Genomic DNA, 25929 nt, shown 5'->3' on the forward strand with positions numbered 1-25929 from the left:
AATAAGATGGAAAAAAATAGCTTCATAAGTGAAATCTACCAACCAGTTAAGGAAGAAACAGTATCAATTCCACAGAAATACTTACAGAAAACTGAAGAAGAGGGCGCACTTCCTAACTCATTCCATGAGGCCAGCATTAATCTGATACCAAAACCAGATAAAGATTTTACAGGGAAACTAGAACCAATACTCTTCACGAACACAGACTCAAAAATTCTTTTTTTTTTTTTTAAGACTTTATTTATTCATTTGACAGAGAGAGACACAGCGAGAGAGGGAACACAAGCAGGGGGAGTGGGAGAGGAACAAGCAGGCTTCCCGCCGAGCAGGGAGCCCGATGCGGGGCTCGATCCCAGGACCCTGGGATCATGACCTGAACCGAAGGCAGATGCTTAATGCCTGAGCCACCCAGGCGCTCCCAGACGCAAAAGTTCTTTTTTCTTTTTTTTAAGATTTTATTTATTTATTTGACAGAGAGAGACACAGCGAGAGCGGGAATGCAAGCAGGGGGAGTGGGAGAGGGAGAAGCAGGCTTCCCGCCGAGCAGGGAGCCCGATGCGGGGCTCGATCCCAGGACCCCGGGATCATGACCTGACCTGAAGGCAGACGCTTAACGCCTGAGCCACCCAGGTGCCTCCAGATGCAAAAATTCTTAACAAAATTTTAACAAGTCCACCATGTACAAAAAGGACAACACATTACGACAAAGTAGGATTTATTCTGGGAATGAAAAGTTGACTTAATCTTTGAAAATCAAATAGTGTAATTTGCTGTATCAACCAACTAAAAAAGAAAAGCCATTTGATCATCCTACTGGATGAGGGAATAGTATTTGACAAAATCCAACATCACTTTCTGATAAAAACTCACAGAAAACTTAGGATTAGGAGGAGAACTTCCTCAACCTAGGAAAGGGAATCTATGAAAAACAGTTATTGTCATACTTAGAGGTGAAAGACTGAGGTCAGGAATAAGGCAAGGGTGTCTCCCCTTATTCAACACTGTGCTGGAGGTTCTAACCAGTGTAATAAGGCAAGAAAAAGAAATAAAGGCATCCAGCTTAAAAAGGAAGAAGTAAAACTGTCTTTATGGACAGATGACATAATCCTCTGTGTAGAAAATGCTAAAAATCTATAAAATATGAAACACTCAGCAATAAACCTGACCAAAATATATGAAATATCTGTACATTAAAAACTGGAAAACATTGCAGAGAGAAAATTTTTAAGATTTTATTTATTTGAGAGAGTGAGCAAGAGAGAGAGCACACAAGCTGGTGGGGGGCAGAGGCAGAGGGAGAAGCAGACTCCCCGCTGAGCAGGGAGCCCGACGCGGGGCCCCACCCCAGGACCCTGGGTCAGGACCCAAGCTTCAGGCAAACACTTAGCTGACTGGGCCACCCGGGCGCCCCTGCAGAGAGAAATTAACGAAGAGCTATCTAACAGGGGAACTAAGTTCACGGCTCGGAAGGCTCAGTGTTGGCAAGATGTCAGTTCTCCTCACGTTGACCTTTTGATTTGAGGCAAATCCCGGTCAGAATCTTAGCAGGCTTTTTTGGTGGAAATTAAAAAACCGATTCTAAAACTAATCGAATACCCAAAACATCTTCAGAAAAGAAGAATAAAGTAGGAGAATTTAATGCTACGTAACTTCAGGCGTTATTATAAAGCTACAGTACACAGAAATTAGTGGCACTGGCGTCAAATGAGACAGGCAAATGGAACCGATACAGGCCCAGGCAGGCAAAGCCAAATGATTTTTGACAAAAATATAAAGGCCGTATAGTGGAGATAGCAGTCTTTTTAATAAAGTATGTGAGAACAGTTACAAATGCAAAAGAGAGAGCGAGAAAAGAAATAAGTTTTGATCCATTTATGAAAACCAATTCAATAGATCTGGGACAAAAATGTAAAACCTAAAAAATGTAAAACTTATTGAATAAAGTGACTTCGGGTCAGGCAAATATTTCTTAAATATAACACAGAAAAAGCAGGATCCACGAAAGAAAAACACTGACAAATTGCACTTCCTCAAAATTAAGGACTTCTGTGTTTTGAGAAACACTGCTAAGGGAAAGAAAAGACAAGCCACAGATTAGGAGAAGCTACCAGAAATCACACATCTGATGAAATACTTGTATCCAGAATATATGAATCCCTCTCAACAGTCAAGAGCAAGGAAACCACTCACTTTAAAATGGGCAAAAGGTTTGAACAGAAATGTCACCCAAGAAGATGTGTACATATGAGGTACAAGCTTGGAGTTATCACATAAGCAAGTCATGCGGAAGACACATACAGCATTGGAGGTATAGTCTGAACTATCATAGTAACATTGTGCGGCGACAGATGGTGACAGCGTATAGCGGTGAGCGCTGGGTCATGCACGGAATTGGGAAGTCACCGTGTTGTACACCTGAAGCTAATGTAACACTGTGTGTCAACTATACTTCATTAAAAACATTTTAAAAAAGAAGATATCTGGCAAAAGAGCCTCAGCATCATCAGGCCTTGGGTAAATGCAAATGAAAACCACCACCGTGACATCCCATTACACACCTGTTAGGGTGGCTACAACCCAGAAGACTGACCGTATCTGATGTTGATAGAGGGTGTGCATGAGCTGGAGCTCTCACACTCACTGGTGGGAACCTAAAATGATATAAAGCTCAGGGGCGTCTAGGTGGCTCGGTCGGCTCAGGTCATGATCCTGGGGTCCTGGAATCGAGCCCCGCATTGGGTTCCCTGCTCAGCGGGGAGCCTGCTTCTCCTTCTCCCCCTCCTGCTGCCCCTCGCTTGTGCTCTCTCTCTCTCTCTCTGTCAAGTAAATAAATAAAATCTTTTAAAAAAGTGATATACCACTCTGGAAAAGATTTTGGCAGTTTCTTAAAAGTCAAACATACATCTACCTTAGGTCCCAGCCATTTGCTCCTAGGTATTTAGCAGAGAGAAGCTAAAGCACATGTCCACACAGAGACTTGTACGTGAATGTTCCCAGCAGCATTATTTGTAACAGCTGATACCTGGAAGCAACTCAAATGTTCTTCGACAGGTGTATGGGTAAATAAACAGTGGCGTATCCATACGACACATAAAAAAACCTGAGCTATTGATATGTGCTTCGATGCAAATGAATCTCAAAAGAATTTTGCTGAGTGAAAGAAGTCAGCTGAAAAAAATACCTACTGCATTATTCTTTCTATATAAAATTCTAGGAGCTACAGACAGATCTATAATGATAGAAAGATCGGTGTTGCTCAGGAGGGAGAGGGAGACCCAGGGGTGGGGAAGAGGGTTTATAAAAGGGCAAGTGGGGCGCCTGGGTGGCTCAGTCGTTAAACGTCTGCCTTCGGCTCAGGTCATGGTCCCAGGGTCCTGGGATCGAGCCCCGCATCGGGCTCCCTGCTCGGCGGGAAGCCTGCTTCTCCCTCTCCCACTCCCCCTGATTGTGTTCCCTCTCTCGCTGTCTCTCTCTCTGTCAAATAAATAAATGAAAGCTTTATTTTAAAAAAAAAAAAAGGGCACAAGTAAATTTGGAGGTGACGAGTTCGGTCACTATTTTCATTGTGGTGATGGTTACATACTCAAAATGTGTGTGTACACATCAAATTGTACACTTTAGCTATGTGCAGTTTACTGTATGCCAATAAAGTCGCTAAGAAAAATCAGGGGCGAAAGAGATTGGCCGTGCAAGCAGCCTCGCCCATCTGTTCTCCTGGGTGTAAAGTTTAAAGTGAATACATTTTATAGACGGCCCTTCCATAGGAGCCATTTACATAATGCAGAAATACCCCCTGAAGGATGGAAAATCTAATTTACAAATAAGCGATAATCTTATCTCAAATTAGCTAGTCACACGAGCACTGGAGAACCTGGAAAGGAAACAAAGCAAGATTTTAAGAAGCAAGAGATGATGCCAAATGACCCAAAGGATCAACAACAACAGTGAGGAGAAGCTGGAGAAGCTATGGACAGCTGACCGCATGCCCAGGGCCCGGAAGGCCAGGGGCCCAGAGTCGGGGGTGTGCGTCGAGTACATTTCAATGTGATCACGTTTTGTAAGTTCCCCCTCTTTTGTTTTTGCCACGAAGTCCCTTTGAAGGAACAAGAACTACTCTTGTGAAGACCAGGGTGGTACTCTCTCCCCCAAAACCCTTGCCCTTACTTTATTTAGATGCGAAGCGCATGGCAGCCCGTGGACTTGGGTCCAGTGTGGCTTTTGATGAAGCATATGGACCATGAGGCTAGTTTATATGACATTTCCAAGTCTTATGTGTCAGAGCTTTCAGATGGCTTAGGAATACATTTTAGATCATAGTTCTTGGCAATGACCTAAAAGACAACCTTGAGACAAACTGGAAGAACGTAATTTCGGATCCCTCCTGTTTGAGGGTGAGGACTTGGGAGAAAGAAAATCCAGGCCGAGTGGCCACTGTGGACTCTACCTTCCTGGAGAAAGTGGGTGTCTGAACACTATTCCTGTCCATGGCTAGAACAGAACTTTCCAGAGGTTTTACAACTGAACGCCCACCCTGCTCACGCAAGTTCCTTATTTGAGAACGACCTCGAGAGTGTGTGTGACCTGTAGGAAAAGTGTATCCTTGAATCTTTCATCATAAAATGAACAATATGTTTTCCAAAGAAGGGTGGGGGGGGGAACTGCCTTCTTTAAAAAAAAAAAAAGAAAGAAATGGACAGAGATAAATCTTCTCAAATCCAGAAGAAAAGAAATTTCTGGTAGTCAGTATAACCACAAATAGTACATGAAAACAACTGGACAGCATGTGGTGTGTCTGCAATGTGCTGAATCAAAGACCCATGTGGAGGGGTTGAGAGCTGGGTTTGACCCTGGGTTTTCTCCTACTCTGAGCTTGTCATCTCCAGCATGTCCCAGCTGTCTGTCTCCCTACCTCTTAACTCAAAGAAACAGAATAACGAGCTCAAACGTTGCTCTTGGGGTTCAGGGAGACAAGGCGTGCACAGTGGCTACCATGGTGCCCAGCAGCCTGGGCTGTCACTGTCCCGGACAGTAGCACAGGTCAGCCAAGAGGCGACCTACCGAGGCTCTGCAAGGTGATCCCACACCCCAGAGGCTTTTCCTTGTCTCCCCTTCCTCGCTGTTTCTGGAAGCTCCCATCACCCTGGACGTCTGCTCCTTTCCCTCAAAGCTCACTCCCTCAAAAACACATCATGAGAAAGGCAGTCAAAACGCAAACCACTGGGGCGCCTGGGTGGCTCAGATGGTTAAGCATCTGCCTTCAGCTCAGGTCGTGATCTCCAGGTCCCGGGATCAAGCCCCACGTTGGGCTCCCAGCTCAGCTGGGGAGTCTGCTTCTCCCTCTCCTTCTGCTTGTGCTCTCTCTGTCTCTCTCTCTCAAATAAATAAATAAATAAATAAATCATTTTAAAAAATCTTAAAACAAAAACCGCAAACCATTTATAAAGGTCTGTTCGGGTCACTACAAAGGCTGTTCAGACAGGAAGGCCACAGAGTCCATTAACTCGTCATCTCAGGGTCTCGCTTGGATCGTGCAATGCCTGATTTTCTGGGTCAAGGACACTGCTGCCAAAACGGATGTTCGTACGAAGAACATGGCTTCAGAGCCAGCTGAGGGGCATGGGCTCAGGTCTTGGCACGGTCTCTTTCTAGCTGTGTGACCAGGCCACGTTACCTGATATCTGTGAGTTTATTTCCACTTGTAAAACGACAACAGTCTTCTCACTGAGTTTTTACAAGGATTATGTGAGGCTTTGCGCAAGATGCTCTTTCCTTCTGCCAGGAATGCTCCTTTCTGCTGCTTTTATTTTTCTTTAAAGTATCTCAAACATACAGAAAAATATACAGTAGGACCCCTGCCGCCCAGATTTACAAAGGTAATGTTTTATCACATTGCCTCATGCCTTCTGTCTAAAGTGCAACCTACGGGAGCTAAGGTCCGGGTGGGACCCTCTGCCCAATCCCACCTTCCTCTCTGCAGGGGACCAGCATCATAAAACTGGCACGAGCTTTCCCAGATGTGTGCCCATACCCACCGACCACATTCAGCGCTGTCCGGTGTTGGAGATCTTACACGAATGGAATCATACAGAATGTATTGTCAAGCTTGTTTATTTTCATTCATTGTTGCTTCTTACGTGGATTCAAGTTGATACAGGTGGAGCAAATTCTTTCTCTTAAGTTATGATAAAGAACTCTGCTGCAGGAAGCTTTCTCAATCTATCTGCTTCCCTTGCTTCTCATTCGTCCCCAACGTGAAGGTCACCACGGCGCACGGCAACAACATATGTCACGCACCGCATGCACAATCCCAAATACGGCTGCCATGTGTCTCCTTTTAAAACGATGTCTGTCCCCAGCGGGCCTGCTGGGTTGAGAGTGCATGCACCTTCCACTACTCTTGCTACAGAGGTTTCGTCAGTGTACAGTGGTTTCGTCAGCGTACACCGTTCCCAGCAGAGCGTGAACCTCCCCTTTCCCACTGTCACTAAAGTCAGCGCTCCATCATGAGAATCATCTTCCTGGAGCAGGAATAAGCGAGGAGATGGTGGGCGGAAATGTGCTCCAGGGTAAGGACTTGCCACACAGGGAGCCTTGTCCAATTGAGGGCACAGTTGACACCCCATTATCCCGGGCTAGCTTCAGTGTTGCCTGGAAGGATTGTGCGTTCTGCCGTTTCTCCTCAGTGATAGCAGAGGTTACCTGAGTGGACCCCATGTTTTATTTCTTTGCATCCGCCCTGCTGATACTTGTTGCAGTTCTTTTTTTTTTTTTTTAAGATTTTATTTATTTATTTTAGAGAGAGTGCGCATGAGCAGAGGGAGGAGCAGAGGGAGAGAGAATCTTTAGCAGACTCCGCACTGAGCACGGAGCCCAACATGGGACTCACTCTCAGGACCCTGATATCATGACCTGAGCCGAAACCAAGAGTCGGATGCTTAACCGACTGAGCCACCCAGGCGCCCCTTTCCTGCAGTTCTTAATGCAGTGTAGAAAATAGGGAGGTTTCCAGATTTAAAAAAAAAATCGTCCTTTTTATTATACTAGGAGCCTCTGCTTTAAAGAAATAGAAACTCAGAATTTTTTTTTAGAAATGTAGCTGACTGCCTTAACTGAATTTCAAGCATTATTTGATTTGTGTATAGCTTTTAAAAGGGGGCATACTGTGTATCTCACAATGTCTCCTGAAAGCCCTCCAGGCCCAGTGGACTGGGTGTTATGCTTTATCATGTTTAAAGAGTTTATTGCACAAAGATGTGACTTCTTTGTCAGCTAAAGAGAACAGTTTTCTCTGCAGGAAAAAACAAAACAAAACAACACAAGAACTTTTCTAAATATAGCTTTTTGGGATAACAGCACACTTACCTGTAATAACAGATCCATCAGATCCTGGACCGCTTCCTAAATACTGGTATTCTGTGAAACTAAAGCTTCCAGAACTGTCCTCACCAATGGATTGAGAAATCTCCTGGATGTTTCCCATTTCTTGTAGAAATTCTTCAGATAATGGGCTTTCCAGATCATCAGCCTCGAGTGGGGAGAGGGGGCAAATCGGACTTTCTGTGTCTACCATCTTGACTAGATGGTTCTGGAAATGTAGCTGAGCCCCAACCTAGGAGGAGAGAGCAGTAACCAGTGAGACAAACACAGAAGAACACTTTTCCTTCAGTGAAAACATCCTTTACCCATGACGACCCACTGAATTCATAATCTAAGAAGGAACAGTGTTGACCACCTTTTCTCAGCATGCCTCTTGATAAGCATGCTCAGAAAATGAAAATCTTTCAACACAAGCTGTTTAAGGAGACAAAGCCGATCCTGTGAGAATCATTCACCTGCTACTGAGTGCACAGGGTGTGTTCAGCTCAACCCACCGGATCTGAGCTGGAGAGAAACGGCAGTGGGACACAAAGTCCCCGCTTGCTTAGAACACCTGTTTCGGTGGGGACATAGACAGTTAGCAAGTAAACAAACACACGTGTGGACTGAATGGTGATCCGACGGCACAGTAGGAGCAGATGGAGAGCGGACACTGCCTTACAGGGGGACACTGCCCGGCCGATCCGGGGACAGCAGGCCCTGAGAGGGTGAGCTGCGCAGAGGTCTCTGGGGAGAATGTTCCAGCAAACGAATAGCGAGCACAAAAGCCCCACAATGAAAGCCTTCTAGGAAAAAGCAGGCCAGTGTGGCTCAGCAGAGGGGCACAGAGAGAGCAGGAGGGACAAGTCATCAGCACACGATACCCTGGTGCGATATTCTAGGTTCTCCTTGTACCCCAGGGGTAACTCACGCAGGTTTTCCTTAAAAAATGATTGCGCACTTGCAGATACATCATAGAGTTTAAAAAACCCAACTAGGTGAGTCCTTGACAAAGCTAGACTGTTTCAGCCAGCAAACAACAGAATCCTCCCCGGGTGGGTACTGTTATGAGCTGAACTGTATCCTGCCAACATTCCTGTGTTGGAATCCTGACCCTCCAGACCTCAGAACGTGGCTATATTTGGAGAGAGGGTCTTGAAAAGGCACTTATGTTAAGATGCGGTCTTTTAAAGCGGGCCCTGATCCGATCTGATTGGTGGCCTTATAAGAAGGGGAACCTGGGACACATAAAAAGAGACACCAGGGGCGTGCGTGCACAGGTGCGTGGCAGGTCCAGTTGCCTGAACTGCCCTCCCATCTCTGCCCTCCTGAGGTCCTGCCTCAGGTCCATCCCTGGGCCTGGCGGTCATGCATCGCTCAGTGACATTTAGCTTTTGGGAACTGCTTTCCCATCTGAAGTGGTCCCAGTGAAGCCCACGGCTAGTGGCCCCAAGAGGCCCTGAGAAAGTGCCTGCCATCAACAGCCAGGGCTGACCGCGAGGGGCTGACCGCGAAGCGCTGCCCTCACATGGTGACCACAGGACGCCAGGCTCGCCCGGCCGAGTGAGAACACTATTCCAAGGCAAATCCGCGGAACATACTCTTCTAAAACATTTTCACAGTGCAGCCCTGCTTCAAGTAAATATCTTTAAGTGCAAAGATGAAGGGATGTTTTGACTTCCTTTAGGAATGAAAAATGGGTACAATTCACACATTTTTGTGAAAGTCACATCTCATGCTTAGAATTCGGAGAATAAGTTCTCATGGTTGACAATAACACACAGGAAAAATAAAAGAGAACCATCAGCCTTTCATAAGATTTAAAGGACTTTCTATGTAATCTGTATTTCTATAATCAGGCTGTGAATCTGTGCATTTTTTTCTATCATATTTCATTCTGCATTATATCTGAAGGCAGGTTTCTTCAAAAGGCAAGCAAGACAGTGGGGTATTACTTAAAATATTTTTCACCATGAACAAAAGATTAAAAACTGTATTCACTAGAGTACAATATTAACCATAAAGTTGAGCCCAGTACGTATCAGCTAGCCGGGCAGAAGCCGTGCGGTCAGTGGGGCTATGACCACCTCCTCATCAGACCCCCAGTGCTGCAAGGGAACCCGTGTGTAGACAGTAGCCTTTTTCCCCTTGCAAATATTCTGTCTTCCAACCAGGAGTGTCAAAGCTGGAAGAACTGATCTTTGATTATAAAATGATGTTCGTTTCCTTGTCATTACACTCAGGGAGTTAGAACACTCTTAGCGTTTTACTATTTAGTTGCTTTTAAAGCATACCTGAGACTTACTTAGGGGAACGTCGGTCTTGCTGTTAATGAAGAGCTAACAAGATAAAATCCCTCTGCAGAGTGAGGCAACACTGTCCTGAACTCTGGCCAGAGGACTGGTGTTTGCACAGATCACTGAACACACTGGCCCTTTCTTGCTTCTGGCTGGAGCAGATAAGGCAGGGCTCCCTTTGACGGCATCCCCAGGTTGAGAGCCCAGGCAGCTGGGGACACACCCCAGCCCACCTGCCCTGTGGCTCCCGGCGTGCCCCGGCTCCGGGCCCTACCCCCATCACTGTGGGTTCTGCTCAAGCAGCAGAAATATCACAGGAAGTCTGGCTCTAAAGTCCACATGGCACGGCCACTGCCCAGTTCCTCGAGGAGAGCAAACCAGATGCCGGTTATGGTGTCCTCCACCCCGGGTGCTCTGGAGGGACAGACAGGCACATCAGATGATCTCTTTTCTCAGCCGCTCCCAGGCTGGCCAAGGAGGTGAGACAAACGGCTGGAGGAAAAGCCGAGAAGGCCAGCAGAACTCCAGTGGGTCTTCGGTTTCCTCACGCAGAGAGGCTTCCACGGGGGGCCGAGAGTCTGGGGAAAGGATGGCGGAGCTCCCCGCCCGGCTCCCACCAAGATGCATGTTCCGTGTAATCCTGACAGTCCTTCCCGAACCCGAGGCCCACCGGCGCGCTCTCTCAACACATCTTTTCTTTCTCACCCAACTTAAGTGTTAGAGCTGCATCTTGTTATTTCAGAAACTCGAATGTAAACTGCTGAAATTCTCCTTTTAGGTCTCAGTAGAGCATTTACCAATCAGAATATTCCTTTGAGCAGAGTATCCAAAAATTATAGAACATTAAAAAAAAAAAAGAAAGAAAGAAATGACAAGAAAGAAGGAAAGAAGGGAAAGAGAGGCAGCAAGAAGGAGACGTAGAAACTATTACCATTTTGTGTCACTGAGGGCAGGTGAAGCACTGGAAGGATTTCAACAGTGACCCACAACCTTCACCATATAGTACTTTCAAATCACCAACTCTTAGATGGCATGACTTTTTAAAAGATTAGGCTAAAATGAGTTGCTAATGGCATGATGAGCTCTTACTCTGTGAAGCCAAGCAGGGCCCAATATACCCTCCTCTGGGTTCCCGCAGCACCTGGGCTGGATTCTGACAGAGCCCCAATTATATGTAGCATGAGAACGTTTCACATCTGCCTTGAGGGCAGAGAATGTATTTTGCTAATCCCTGTATCCATAGTTCTTGCACAATCCTTATGGTGCAGGAGGTGTCCAGTTTCTGTTTCCAGCGCTTAGCTAAGGTGGGCATAGCATGTGCCCCCGCAGGTTACCCCAGCAGTAACTCGGTGAAAGTCTGTGAAGACTCCCCGGGCTCTGTGTTAGCAAGTGCGGCCTGCCATCACCCAGATGGCACAGACGAACCCAGCGTGTCCAAAGACAACAGCACGTAAGGATATCTAGATCAGAAGTCGGCATGGTTCTGCGTTGGGAAAGTGATCAAAAATTTGCACATCAGAACTTAAATACAAAGCATATAAGAGGGAAACGTAAGTCTAAGCTCCATAGTGAACAACAAAGTTCCAAGTTGGCAGGAAAGAGCTTGTGTCAAACAGGGATGGAGGGAGCGGGGCTGCCAGCCATCAGCCCCTTTACCCCGAAGGAGAGGCCTTGGGGTTAGGGCATGAATGGATGATCAACTGACTTTCCACCTTAGAAGCAACAGAGAACGTGGGAGAAGTTCTGTGCTAACATAAAGTAGGGTGCTTTGACTTTCACCTCATCAAATGCTTGGAATCAAAGGCCAAGGAAGAATCACGTCCTTGTTGGCTCCTGGGGCTGTGACAGGGTCTGACCCATCTCTGCACCCCTACATTACTAATGGAGTTTCTTGGACCTGCCAGGCCCTTCGTAAGTATTTTCTGAAATTAAATACTAAATAACAGCTCGATATTGGCCCAACTGTCAAAATAGTTTTACATGCTGTGGTATCAGATACTCAAGAGAAAGAACAGATGGAGCTGGGCTTGAATTTCCCCTACCCAGCACTTGTATTTGACACAAAAGTGTCCGAATACATAATACCAAACCTGGGACTTCTACTTTGCTACTACTTCTCTTTCTGTAAGCAACCCTAACTTATTACACTGTAAAACCCCCTCGAATTATACTTAATGTGCTTACTAATGCCACCTTATAGAAACCTATTTACATTTTCTGTTGGCGAAATTGTCTGATAAGACTTCACTTAGTGGTCCTAAGGCAAAGGATGGGATTTTTGTCAGAGCAGTACCATTTCCATGAGCTATCAGGCAAGGAATTTTTCCATTTTCCACCAACTGTAATTCAACACCTTGTCAGATTCTTTATACTTCTCTGTATACCTTTTAGATCTTTAATATTTAGAGCTTTCAGCTGAATTTGTTGGGCTAGCATTTAAAATAACATTTCAAAATAAACAGAGAAGCACTACAAAGCCCTCTGTACCTTCACCCAGCACCAAAAGTTCATAGACATTGATTAACCACTGCCACCTGCCTAATGATTAACGCGCTTCCAAAACCAGTGCAGAAAATGCCTCCGATAGAATCTGAAGCAGAGCACCGGAGTGTGGCAGTGGGTGTTTTAATGAGTTAAGCCAAAGGCGGGGTAATTAGGAGTAGTTTGCACACCACACAGATTTATCTGGGGACATCTAAGATCTTCCCCAACGACACCTAATGCATCAGCATTTTGTAATCAAAAGAATTTGGTGTGTGAAAATGGCTATGAGTCTCTGCACCTTCATCTTTAAAGGTCCAAGAAGAGGGGCGCCTGGGTGGACGGGCCTGAGTGTCTGGCTCTTGGTGTTGGCTCAGGCCATCATCTCGGGGTCGTGGGATCGAGCCCCGCGTCAGGCTCCCTGCTCAGCACAGAGTCTGCCTGAGATTCCCTCTCCCTCTGCCCCTCCCGCTCATGCTCTATCTCTCCCCCTAAAATAAATAAATAAATCTTTAAACAAAGAAAAAGGTGCAAGAAGAATGTTCCCAAACACTTTCAAGGAAACTGCCAGTTTCCCACAAAGCTCACACTGGATGATAGTATCTACCTTCACTTCAAACCCGGCAAACTTCCCATTTTCCTGAAACCGGGGCTCTTGTTTTTAAATCTCATCTTACTTTTGGTGGTGGTGAAATTAAAATAATTACAGGGAAAGCTGTAACTTCACACACATCGTGTGCCTGTTGCAAAATGAAATCTGAGCTGAAAAGCTTGTCGAAAGAATTGGTAGTCACTGGAGATGAGACTCGTGTTTGCCACACAAAAGCTCTGCTCTGATGCAGACAGAAGCCCAGCACTGATGCATGTACCCAGCAGGGGGCAGAGAAGCGAGAGGACCCTGGGCCTCCCCTGGGACAACACCAAATGATGACATTTGGGAACAAGGGAGGCCCTGCCTGGTGAGGGCAGAACGACATCAGACACCCAACAGCCAACTCTGTGAGGCTGAGCCTTCATTTTTTGGGCTCAACCGATGCTGGTCACCTTTGGGTGGGGAGACCATGTTTTATGAACTTCCGGAAACACGTGAGGGTCCACCTGAGCTGGTGACTGGCTTAACCCTGGACAAGACACTGGAAGAGGCAGTCTCAGCCCAGGAGGGACCCCCAGCCCCAGGGCAGAGAGGGAGCCAGAAGCACTGGCTGAGCATCGCCCCAGTAACAGCCAGATGTGCTGTGCTAAGTTCCCCAGGACCCGGGCAGGGCAGGTGGTATCCGCCCCATTTCCAGAAGAGAAACCCAGCAGTTCAGAGAGGTAAAGAACTCATCCCGCTCACAGGGGAGGAGACACGAACAAACACGCCTGCAGAGGCTGAAATGTGGGGAATCCTGGGGGGGGCAGGGTGAAGGGGGGTCCAGAAAGGCTCCTTGAAGGAGGGGATGCCCGCGTTGAATCCTGAAAGATGACGAGAAAGCAATGCAGAAAACAGTGACAGGAACGAGGCTAAGGGAGCAGCCATGTGCGCGGTGACCTAAAGCATCATCAGTAAACAGCTGAGAAGGGCCACACCATCCGCTCTGAGACTTGTCAGTTCCATGCTGCTGCGTAACAAACAACCTGCAACATAGTGGCTTGAAACACAACCAGTATACGTGCTTCCCAAGTTTGCGGGTCAGCAGTTTGGGCCCCGTCTTCAGAGTCTTCAGATGCACAGTACTCCACGGTGAGTGTGGGGACTGCATAACCACACGTGTAAGCCCTGCAGTGTTACTTCTGTGTCACTTCTGCCACGTGCTGTGGCTCAGGGCACGTCACAAGGCAAGCTCGGATCCCAGTGACGGGGGAATGCATCCTACCCCTGAGGCAGGGGGACACAGAGATTTTGTGACCATTGCCGATGCAGCACAGGGGGATGTGGCGAGGGATGATCAGCAGAAGCAGGAGAGGCGGGTGGTGGCGGTGCATCACAGCTCATCGCGGGCAGGGATGTGGTCCTCGGCCTCTGAGCCGTGGGAGTCAGGGCAGGGTGCTGAGCAGCCGTGGGGCATGGCAACACCTGCATTACAACGTCCTGGCCACAGGGTGGTACCTGCTTTTAAGGGGGACGGGATGAGAAGCAGCCAGAGTCCTTACGAGACCAACCATCCCCAGGAGGGGTGTTGGGAGGGAGGACCGGCAGAACACATGGGGCTAACATGGTGGCTCCCCGCAGCTGGATGCGGGACAGAGTCAACGATAAACCTATGCTCTGGCTCAGGCACCTGGGAGCATGAGGTCACATCCATGGAATCCAGGACAGCAGGAGGAGGGTAGGTTTCCCAAGCGGAGGGAGCTGTGACCGGTGGAAAGACAGAGAGGGCCATGGTAAAGCAGCCGCAGGGTTTCTGAGGGACACCCAGGCTCGACCCCTCTAGTCTCCCCACCACCTCTGGGAAGTCACCGGGCAGCCAGCAGCGTTCTCCTCTACGGTTCTTGGCAGCGGCTAGGGAGGATGCAAGTCCCACCCTCAGGGGACAGGGCAGTACAGTGTGTGACCTGGGATACATGACCACACTTCTTAGAGTCAAGGTTTCAGTACCCGTGGTCAGCGTCAATTCTATCTGTGCAGCAGGTTGTTCTGAATGTTTGCAGAATGACGGGCACGTGGCCCTCCCCCAAACAATACCATCCCCAGAGGCAAGACCAGGCCTCATTCAAGTGTATGCACAAAACACACCCTTGAATGCACTGAGCTGAACACAAAAGTAAGGGGGGAAAGCCCTACCAGTACCTAAAAACAGAGGCCTGAGACCCACAAGGATTCACGTCCATCACTTAAACCAATGACTCAGACTGGAGCAGATCACACAGGGTGACCAGCAGCGTCCAGCCTACGGATGTATTTCTGTCCTGCCAACCCTGTAGCCTCTAGAGTCTCAGCCAGACATGCAAGACTAGCTTTAAAGAAAAAAGCCCTTTTATCTTTAACTCCTAGGGGACAACTCAATGGAAGTCCAATTCGCTCAAGATCAAGAGTAACTGAGTAGAAAGACAATTACTTCTGGGGTAGTGCTATGTCCTGGAGGTTAACTTTGGTTTTATGATTTCAGGAAGTTGATAAAAAAAGATGTGCCCATTTTTAAACCTTTCTCCTTGGACTTCCTCCTTCAGTTTTCAGATTAAGGCCATGGTGTTGTGTTTTGCCAGAGCAGACAAGTTCTGTATGCATTTCCACTTCTTCCAAGTCTGGCAAAAAGCAGCATGGGAAGAGGAGAACGGGGTCAACAGTAGAGTTCTGAACTAAGGGAACTCCAAGGAAAAACACTTCTCACTCTATTTATAAAGTTACAGGAAATGGCCAATGCCAGGAGTCTCTGATGAGGGCATAGCCTCTGCAGCAATGCTCTGAGCACGCAGCACCCACTCGCCCGTGGAACCATTTCCAACATCCCTGGAAAGAAGAATGACTTTTCCAATATGGGTCAACTTTCTGCCAGGTGAGAACTGCTTTCATGACAACTTTGTAAATAATGCTACGTAACAAAGACAGTAAATGTGTCTTCAGAGTTTTCTGCTTTCAGCTTTTTTTTTTTAAAAGATTTTATTTATGTATTTGAGAAAGAGAACGAGAGAGAGAGAGAGCATGAGAGGGGGGAGGGCCAGAGGGAGAAGCAGACTCCCCGCTGAGCAGGGAGCCCGATGTGGGGCTCGGTCCCGGGACTCCAGGATCATGACCTGAGCCGAAGGCAGTCGCCTAATCAGCTGAGCCACCCAGGCACCCTGCCTTCAGCTTTTCTGACTAAACTGAACGACGGGTGTCTGCTCGTTCTCATTCTGTGTTCCGCTCTATGGCAAAGTAGACCAAAGTAAGAAAAAAGCCCCAATATGGGGTAGTTCATATAATGTTTTCGCTGGTTTCATCCTTCTCCATAAGCATAGAGGGAAAGGAAACACTTCCTCTCTGCACTGGTTCTATTTACATAATAGACATATGATACTAGAATTGTATTTCTTCTGACACCAAGATGTTGTGTCTCTCTGCTTTATCAGTCTGTGCGTGGACTGTAATGGGCATTTAAGACACAGCTGACGAGGACATCGCTCTTACACTTGAGAAGTTCCTCGTAACTGGGGAGGGGTAGAAGGGGCAGCCGGACCACAGCCCCGCCCCCATTCTGCTGGGCGCCTCCCACCCTCCACCTGCCCCCATGGCGGGGGCCTGAAACATCTCACCTGGGAAGGTCTTCCCTTAAGGGGGAACGCCTGCAGACGCCAGCCATGGGCACAGCGGGGGCTGTCCCCTCCCAGGCTGACCTCTGCAGCAAGCTGGCTGTGACCCTCCCTACCCTCTGCCCACGACCCCAGCCAACTTTTAAGCTCCTCACTTTCACATGGAGGTAGACAAGCCCAAAATACCAGACTTTTTCCGAGGAAGGCCTCAGACAGGAAAGCAAGAGCCAACCAACCAACAAATCCGGAAAGATCGACTTGGAGAAACAGAATACAGGAGGAAGAAAAGAACAAAACCAGGGGAACTGGTATTAATATCCCTGGAAAGATAAGACACCGCCTTCGTGGGAAGAGAGGAATATGCCATAAAAAGGAACAGTCAGAGAACTGAAAGCTCTCCTGGGAATTAAAGAAGCACCATCACAAACTTAATCAAGAGTGCTCAGATGGAGGCTTCTGAGATGAGGGAGAAAGCCAGGGGGCAGCCAGCAGGCCAGGCGAACAGCAGGAGGCCCGGGTGAGGGAGGTGAGCACAGGAAAGCAGTGGCAGATGAGCTCAAGAACGTTTCTCAGAAATGAAGGCAGTGGGAGAGTCCACCAGGTCCACCACAGCGTGGGTGAACACAGACCCACCCCAAGCTCATTGCAGAGGGCTCCAGCACACACTGGGGACAAAGAGAAGCTCCTACAAGATCCCACAGGCTTTCCAAAGAGGGAGGACATGTCTCGTGCAAAAGATCAAATACCAGATGCTTTTGGGTTTCTCAAGAGTGCTAGAGACGAAAGAACAGGTCAAACCTTCTAGAATGCCGAAGGAAAATTGCTTCCAACTCATTACTAAATCTTCAGATAAGCCATCCATCAGGTGGGCAGGTAGAAAAGATCCTATGCATTCTTTTCATGTGGTGGCTGTGTCTCTGGGACTCTGGACTCTCTCCCTCCGTAATGCTTGGCACTTGCCTTGTTCTGGGGGGAATTCTTGGTGGACATGGTTTTTTGTACAGGTCTGGAGTTCAACTCTGGAATGACACATTTTCCAGCCGTCTAACTTGTCGAGCAGCAAATGTTGCTTGTACGCTTCAGGTCAGCATAGTTTTACAGACCCCTTTGGGCCAGCTTTAGGACCTGGTCATCGTTGGCCATTATCCGGACACAACACCACTATCCAGTAGAGATTCTGATGACGTTGACGATGGCAGGAGCACTTCTGGGACCCTTATTGCGTGCCGAGACTGTATGAACGCACTTCAGTCTCCAAACAACCCCATAAGGTGGACACTCCTAATATGCTTACTCTACTGACAAGAAAACTGCAGGACAGAGTGGTGACAATAACATGCCCAGGGTCACACAACCAGTGAAGCTGCGGTTCGAACCCAGACAGGCTGCCTTGGTTTCTGCTCCAAAGCACCATGCAACTGTCCTCTGCGTTACGTGTCCCAGAGCTAATGTTTGTGGCTTCAAATCCTACTACCAGTGATTTCGAGATGTGATAATCTGGTTCCTGACTACCTGCAAGGGCTCCCCTTCCCAGTTCACCTATGCTGAGCGCACGCTCCACTGTGCCAATGTAATCCTTTGCTAGAGTCCTTGTAAAGTTTAGAGGTGAGAAAAAAACAAGCCAGCATTGCTCTAATTTGTTTTTAAAATAAAGACTGGAGGAGTCCCTGAGTGGCTCAGTTGGTTGAAGCGTCTGACTCTTGATTTTGGCTCAGGTCATGATCTCAGAGTCCTGGGACTGAGCCCCATGAAGGGCTTCGTGCTCAGCGTGGAGTCTGCTTGGGATTCTCTCTCTCTCTCCCTCTGCCCCTCCCCCTCCTCTCTCACTCTCTAAAATAAATAAATCTTTAAAACATAAAATAAAGAGTAGAGGTTTCAACTGAAGGCAAAATGAAATGTGGGGCTTACTGGAATCCCCAGTACTTAGGCTGCTAAATGTTTGCATAACTAGTGGAGAACCATCCTGTCAGCCAGCAGATGGAGTCTCGTCTGTAAGTATCTTCATGTGGGGCCACTTGAGGCTCAAAGGAAGACCTCAGAACTGACGCTTCAGGGCTAGTGCTGACCAGGAGCCAGTTGCTTTGTTCTGTTTCTAAAATCAGCTTTATGAATGTCATGTAAGGGGCATACAACAACCTGTACATATTTAAAGTATTCAGTTCGGTAAGTTTTGACATATGTATTACACCTGTGAAACCACCACCATCTTCCAGATAATGAACGTATCCATTACCCCAAACGTTTCCTTGTGCCCTTCGGTCATGCCTCCCTTTTGTCCTCCATACTCTGGTCCCCACTGACCTGCTTTCTGTCACTGCATCTTCCTGAGTTTTATATAAATAGAATCATACAGTATATGCCCATTTTGCCTGGCTTCTTTCACTCAGCATAATTATTTTGAGATTCATCCACGTCGTCATGCATTATCAATTGCTCATTTTTCTTTATTGCAAAATAATATTCCAATATACAGCTAGCCACAGTTTGATCACCCATTTACCAGTGATGGATGTTTGAATCGTTTCCAAGTTTGGGCTGTTATAAATAAAGCAGCTATAAACACCCACACACAGTCTCTGGGTGGACATATGCTTTCTTTCCATTGGCTAAATATCTGGTCATGGAATTGTTGCATCATACAGCAGGTGTTTGTTTCATCTTTTAAGAAACTGCCAACGTCTTTTCCAAAGTGTGTGTGTCATTTTACATTCCCACCAGCAGTGTTCGAGAGCTTCAGTCCCTCCACACCATAGCCAACAGTTGACGGTCTTTCTCTCTGAGTTGTTCTAATGGGTAGATCGTGGTATTATACCATCACCGTGAAAGTCGTAAACGAATGATGTGGAGCATTTTCACACTGCTATCCATACACCTTCTTTGGTGAAGTGTCTGTTCCAATCTCTTCTCCATTTAAAAAACTGGGTTGTTTATTTTCTTGTAGGTGAATTTTCAGAGGTTGTTTCCCCCCCCTCCCCCCCCCCCCGTATTCTGGATATAAGTCCCTTATCAGGTTTATGCTTTACAAAGATTTTTTTTCTCAGTCTATAATTTGTGTTTTCATTCTCCTAAAACTGTCCTCTGAAGAGCAAACGGTTCATTCCAATGAAGTCCAATTTATCAATTTTTCTTTTACAGATTGTGTTATTGGTGTCATATTTACAAAATCTTTGCCTAACCCACGGTTATGAAGGTTTTCTCCTGTGCTTATTTTAGAAATTTTAGAGTTTTAGATTTTACATTTAGAACTATAATCTACTTTGGGTTCATATACAAAAATGGTATGGATCAAAGTTCATTTGGGGCATATGGATAGCCAATTATGCTGGCACAATTTGTTGAAAAGATAGTCTCAACATAAGATTTCTTGACAGTATTGCCTTTGTACCTTTGTAAAAAAAATCAGTTGTTTTATTAGTAACAATTGTGGAATTTTAGCAAATATGTTTTCTCCATCTATTAAATAATTATACAGTTTTTTTTCATTCTGTTAAAATGGTGAATTACATGTTGTTGTTGTTGTTGTTTTTTTTTTACTGTCAAACCATCCTTGCATTCCTGGGCTGAACCCCACTTGGCTATCATATAACATTCTTTTATATATCATTGAATTCACTGTCCTAAAATTTTGTTTGGAACTTTTGCATCTATGTTCATAAGGGATATTAGGCTTTAATTTTCTTTACTTGAAATGCCTTTGTCTGGTTTTGGTATCAGATAATGCTGGCCTCCTAGAATGAGCTGCACAGTACTTCCACCTCTTTGATTTTCTGGAATATTTTTGTGTAGAATTTGTATTATTTATTCCCTAGATATTTGGTCGAATCTACCAGTGAAGCCATCTGAGCCCAGAGTTTCTTCGGGGGAGGGTTTTTAAGTACAAATTATATTTATTTACTAGATGTAGGGCTTGTCAGGTGATCTATTTCTTCTTGAGTTCAGTTTTGGAAGTAATTTGTCCTTTTCATCAGAGTTGTCAAATGTACTGGCATAAAGTTGTTTATAATATTCTCTTGTTATCCTTTTGATATCTGTAGAATCTGTGGTGATGTTGCCTCCCTTGGTCCAGATATTGGTCCGTGACTTTTCTTCCTGTTCTGGATCAGCCAGGCTAGAGGTTTATCAATTTTATCAATTTTATTTATCTTCTCAAAGAACCAGTCTTGTGTTTCATTGATTTTCTCCATTGTGTTTTGGTTTTCTATTCATCAAATTCCACTTGGATCTTTATTATTCCCTTTTGTCTGCTTACATTGGATTTAATTTTCTTTTCCTAGTTTCTTAAGGTCATTGTTTGAGTCCTTCCTTCTTTTCTAATATAGGTGTTTAGTGTTATAAATTTCCACTTAAGTACTGCTACAGCAGGATCCCACAAATTTCCATATGTTGCTTTTATTTTCATTCAGTCCAAAGTACTTTCTAATTTCTTTTTTGATTTCTTTATCGACCCATGGATTATTGGGAAGTGTGTCAGTTCCCAAATATTTCTTGATTTCCCAATCATGTTTATGTTATTGATTTCTAACTTAATTCCATTACAGCCAGAGAGTCTACTTTGTATGACTTGAATTTATTTAAATTTATTGAAACTTGTGTTATGGCCCAGAACATGATGTATCTTGGTAAATGTTCTACATGTGTTTGAAAATCGTGTCTATTCTGCTGTTGTTGGGTGGAATGTCTTATAGATAAATGTCAGTTAGATCCAGTTGGTATTGCTCAAATCTTCTGTATCTTTGCTGATATCCTCTATATTTGTTCTATGAATGATCTCTGACTATACCTGCATATTTGTCTATTTCTCCTTGCAGTTCCATCAGTTTTTGCTTCATGTATTTTAAGGAGCTGTTATTAGATGCATAAACTTCTAGGATTGTTAAATCATTCCAATGAATTGACCCCATTGTTTTTCAAATATTTTTTCTGTCCCCCACTTTTTTCCAGGGTCTCCAATTATACATATATTAAGCTGCTGTTCTACTGTTCATTGATGGTGTTTTCATCTTTTTAAATTATTTTTTCTGTGTGTGTGTCATTTTATTTTCTATTGCTATGCCTTCAAGTTCATGAATTTTTTCTTTTGCAATGTCTCCTCTGCATCTAATCCTACTTGGTGTTATTTTTAATCTCAGATACTGTAGTTTTCAGTGTAGAAGTTCAATTTATATCTTTTGTTATATCTACTTAACTTTTTGAATACCTAAAATACAGTCATAATAACCATTTTAATGTACTTCTTGGTAAATCTAATATCTTTTTCAGTTCTGGATAGATTTCAATTCATTGATATTTTTCCCCTGATTATGGGTCCTCCTTTCCAGTTTCTTTGGATATCTAGTAATCTTTGATTAGATGTTAGGTATTTTTTTTTTTAAGATTTTATTTATTTGACAGAGACACAGAGAGAGGGGGAACACAAGCAGGGGGAGGGGGAGAGGGAGAAGCAGGCTTCCCGCTGTGCAGGGAGCCCGATGCGGGGTTTGATCCCAGGACCCTGGGATCATGACCCAAGCTGAAGGCAGACGCTTAACGACTGAGCCACCCAGGTGCCCCGATGTCAGGCGTTTTGATTTTAGTTAGTTCAGTGCTGCACAGTTTATATTCCTATAAATATCCTTGAGCTTTATTCTAAGATGCCATTAAGTTACTTGGACAAAGCCTGATACTTTTGTATCTGATTTTTGAGGCTTGTTAGGCAGACCCACAGCAGTATGTACTCTAGTGTAATTGTTCCCCACTACCGAGGCAAGATCCTTCTGAGTACCCTATCCAATTCCCTTTGAAGTATGAGGTTTTCCAGACTGGCAGGTGAAACAGGCTCTGTTCCTGGCCCCATGTGAGCACTAGGCACTATTCCTGGCTCAGTGTGAGTGCTAGGCACTGTTCGCTGTCATCCTCTCAGATGGTTCTTTCCCTGGCCTCCAGCAGTTCTGCTCACATGCATGCACCGATCCTCACCTCAGCAGATCGATGGAGTTCTCTTGACGTACAGCTTTCTCCTCTGGTACCTTGCCCTGGGAGCTCTAGACATTTCAGTCTCTCTGGACTCTCGGCTTCACCTCCTCACCTAAGGAATGTTCCTCCTCCCTTGTCATTGCCTGTCAGCTCTTGAGTCACACCTCCCACCTTGGCTGTTTTCCACTCATATCAGTACCATTCATTGCCTGATTCCATGTCTTGAAAAACACTGCTTCATATGATTTGTCTGGATCTTTGGTTGTCTCGGGCAGGAGGGTAAACCAGTCTCTGTTATTCCACTTTGGGCAATGGAGCCGATCATTTTTACCCCCATAGAATGAGTTGGTATTACGGCCACAGCCAGTATTTCTCCATTTAAAAAAATCCATGTCCCCTTCTGATACATAGAAATATCTCATATCCTCTTTTAATAAATTGTTTTAAGTTTTTAAGTAAATTATTAGACTATAATTTTACAATCCACCCCCTCCTCAGAGATCCTGCTAAGCCTCCTTGGGTCTATGCCTGAGATTCTGCTATACCTCCTTGGGTATATACCCATGATTCTGACATATCTCCTGGATATACTTGAGGTCCTGATATAGCTCTCAAGACTCTGGAACATCTCCTTCTCCTCACACATACTCAAATCCCTGCTTAGACTCAACACTGAGCTCTACCTAAAAATACTATTTCTCAAGAATACTTAAGATTGGGGCACCTGGGTGGCTCAGTCATTAAGCGTCTGCCTTCGGCTCGGGTCATGATCCCAGGGTCCTGGGATCGAGTCCCGCGTCAGGCTCCCTGCTCGTTGGGAAGCCTGCTTCTCCCTCTCCCACTCCCCCTGCTTGTGTTCCCTCTCTCGCTGTGTCTCTCTCTGTCAAATAAATAAATAAAATATTTAAAAAAAGAGAATACTTAAGATTGTTCAGAAGTCATTTTGAATCTTGCAGAGCATAGTATTTTCAAAATTTCACATACAATATTGTTGTCACTTCTGACACAATGTTAAGATCAACAAATGCTGAATAAATAGGGAAGGCAGAACACTAACAGGCTATTAAACAGATTTTTAAAAAATGTACTAAAGGGACCACGAAACGATAAAATGATTCATCCACTAGGAAGTTACGACAATCCTAAATATGTATGTACCAAACAGGCAAACCTTAAAATACGTGAAGCAAAAACTTGTAGGACTGGCAGGAGAAACAGATGCCTCCACCATTACAGCAGGGACTCCAATCTCCCTCTTAGCAACTAATAGGACTGCTAGAGAGAAAGCCAGCAAGGTTATAGATCTGAAGAACACAATTGACCAGTAGGCTCTAACTGACATAAATATAACACTCCATCCAACAACAGCAGAATACAATTTTTTTTTAAGCATCCACAGAACACTCACCAAGACAGATCATATCCTGGACTATTAAACAAACTTCAACAAATTCAAAAGAACTGAAAGCTTATGGTGTGTATTTTCTAATCACCATGGAGTCAAAGTAGAAGTTAATAACAAAGACAATATGAAAATCTCTAAATATGTGAAAATTAATCAATATACTTCTGAGTAATCTATGGGTCAAGAGAAAGTCAAAAAGGAAACTTAAAAATACATAGAACTGAATGAGAAAGTAAAATATCAAAATACATAAGATGAAGTGAAAGCAGTGTTGTGAGGGCAATTTATAACATTAAATGCTTACAATAGAGAAGCTGAAAGGCCTAAAATCAATAATCTAAGTTTGTACCGCAAGAAACTAGAAAAAATAATAGCAAAATAAATGCAAAGCAAGCAGAAGGAAGAACATAATAAAGGTAAGAGCAGCAGTCAAAGAGATTGAAATCAGGGAAACCACAGAGAAAAGCAATGAAACAAAAGGCTGATTCTTTGAAAAAAAAAATCAATAAAATCGATAAACCCCTAGAAAGACTGACAAAAATCAAAAGACCAGATACAATCACTGATATCAGAAATTAAACAGGATATCATTACAGACCCTGCAACAAGTAAAAGGTTAATAAGAAACTACTATAAATGACGTTAGGCTCATAAAACCGACAACTTGGAAGAAATGGATGCATTCCTTGAAAACTACAAACTACCAAAACTTAACCAAAATGAAATAGACAATCTCGATAGCTCTATAACCATTTTAAAATTGAATTTGTGATTTGAAAAAAACCCTGAAAAAGAAATTTCCAGGCCCAGCTGGTTTTACTAGAAAATTCTGTCAAACATTTTTTTTTAAAAAAGCTTTTATCGGGCACCTGGGTGGCTCAGTTGGTTAAGCGACTGCCTTCGGCTCAGGTCATGATCCTGGAGTCCCGGGATCGAGTCCCACATCGGGCTCTCTGCTCAGCGGGGGGGTCTGCTTCTCCCTCTGACCCTCTTCCCTCTCGTGATCTCTGACTCTCATTCTCTCTCTCTCAAATAAATAAATAAAATCTTTAAAAAAAAAAAGAGATTTTATTTTTGGGACATTTGGGTGGCCCAGTTGGTTAAGTGTCCAGCTCTTGGTTTCAGCTCAGGTCATGATCTCAGGGTCCTGGGATTAGGCCCCAAGCTGGGCTCTGTGCTCATTGTGGAGTCTGCTTGAGGATTCTCTCCCTCTCCCTCTGTCCTTCCCCTCACTCGTTCTCTCTCTCTCTCTCGCTCTCTCTCAAATAAATAAATCTTAAAAAAAAATTTTTTTTAAATCTTAAAATTTTTTAAAATCTTAAAAAAAAAAAATTTTTTTTTAAAATCTAAAAATTTTTTAAAATCTTAAAAAAAAAAAAAAAGGATTTTAAGTAACCTTCACACCCAATGTTGGGCTTGAACTTAGAACCCCAAGGTCAAGAGTTGCATGCTCTACTGACTGAGCCAGCCACCTCTGTCTACTTAGTCTACTAAGCCAGCCACTAAGCACCCCTCTGTCAACCATTTTAAAAAGAATTAACACCACACCAATTTCCTACAATCTCTTCCAAAAAATAGAGGAGAAAATTCATTTTCATGAAGCAAGTATTACTCTGATACCAAAATAAGCAAAATCAGTACAACAGCAACAGACAAAAAACTATAGACCAATACTGTCTGTGATCTTGGACATAAAAATTATCAATAAAATAGTAGCAAACCAAATCCCAAAATATATAAAAAGAATTGTACACAATGATCAAGTGAGATTTATTCCAGGTATGCAAGGCTGGTTTAAGATTTGAAAATCACTCATTGTAATCCACCATATCAGCAGACTAAAGAAGAAAAATCATATGATCATATTAACTAGTGCAGAAAACATATTTTATAAAATCTAACCCCCATTCATAAAAAATTCTCAGTAAGTTCGGAATAGAGAAGACCTATTTCAACTTGATAAAGAATATCTACAAAAGTCCAACATCTTACTTAATGATGGAAGCTAAATGCTTTTCCCCTAAGACTAGGAACAAAGCAAGAATGTCCACTCTCACTACACTTGTTCAACATAGTGCTGGAGGTTCCAGCCACTGTAATAAGGCAAGAAAAGGAAATAAAAGGCATACGAGATGAAAAGAAGAAACAGAACAGTTCTTGGGCGCCTGGGTGGCTCAGTTGGTTAAGCGACTGCCTTCGGCTCAGGTCATGATCCTGGAGTCCCGGGAT

General features: G+C 44.6%; 1 protein-coding gene across 2 annotated transcripts in view; it reads right to left on the reverse strand.

Moving 5' to 3' along the window:
• PPARA (peroxisome proliferator activated receptor alpha) overlaps positions 1-25929 on the reverse strand; it is a 61910-nt gene that overhangs the window by 13146 nt on the left and 22835 nt on the right. For both annotated transcript variants that reach the window (XM_027591609.1, XM_027591608.1), the window contains exon 3: positions 7363-7609. In XM_027591609.1, the coding sequence (XP_027447410.1) occupies positions 7363-7570 (208 nt within the window). In that variant the 5' untranslated portion in view covers positions 7571-7609. The remainder of the gene's footprint in view (positions 1-7362; positions 7610-25929) is intronic.

This window comes from Zalophus californianus, chromosome 9, assembly GCF_009762305.2.
Source record: "Zalophus californianus isolate mZalCal1 chromosome 9, mZalCal1.pri.v2, whole genome shotgun sequence".
Taxonomy (NCBI): domain Eukaryota; kingdom Metazoa; phylum Chordata; class Mammalia; order Carnivora; family Otariidae; genus Zalophus; species Zalophus californianus.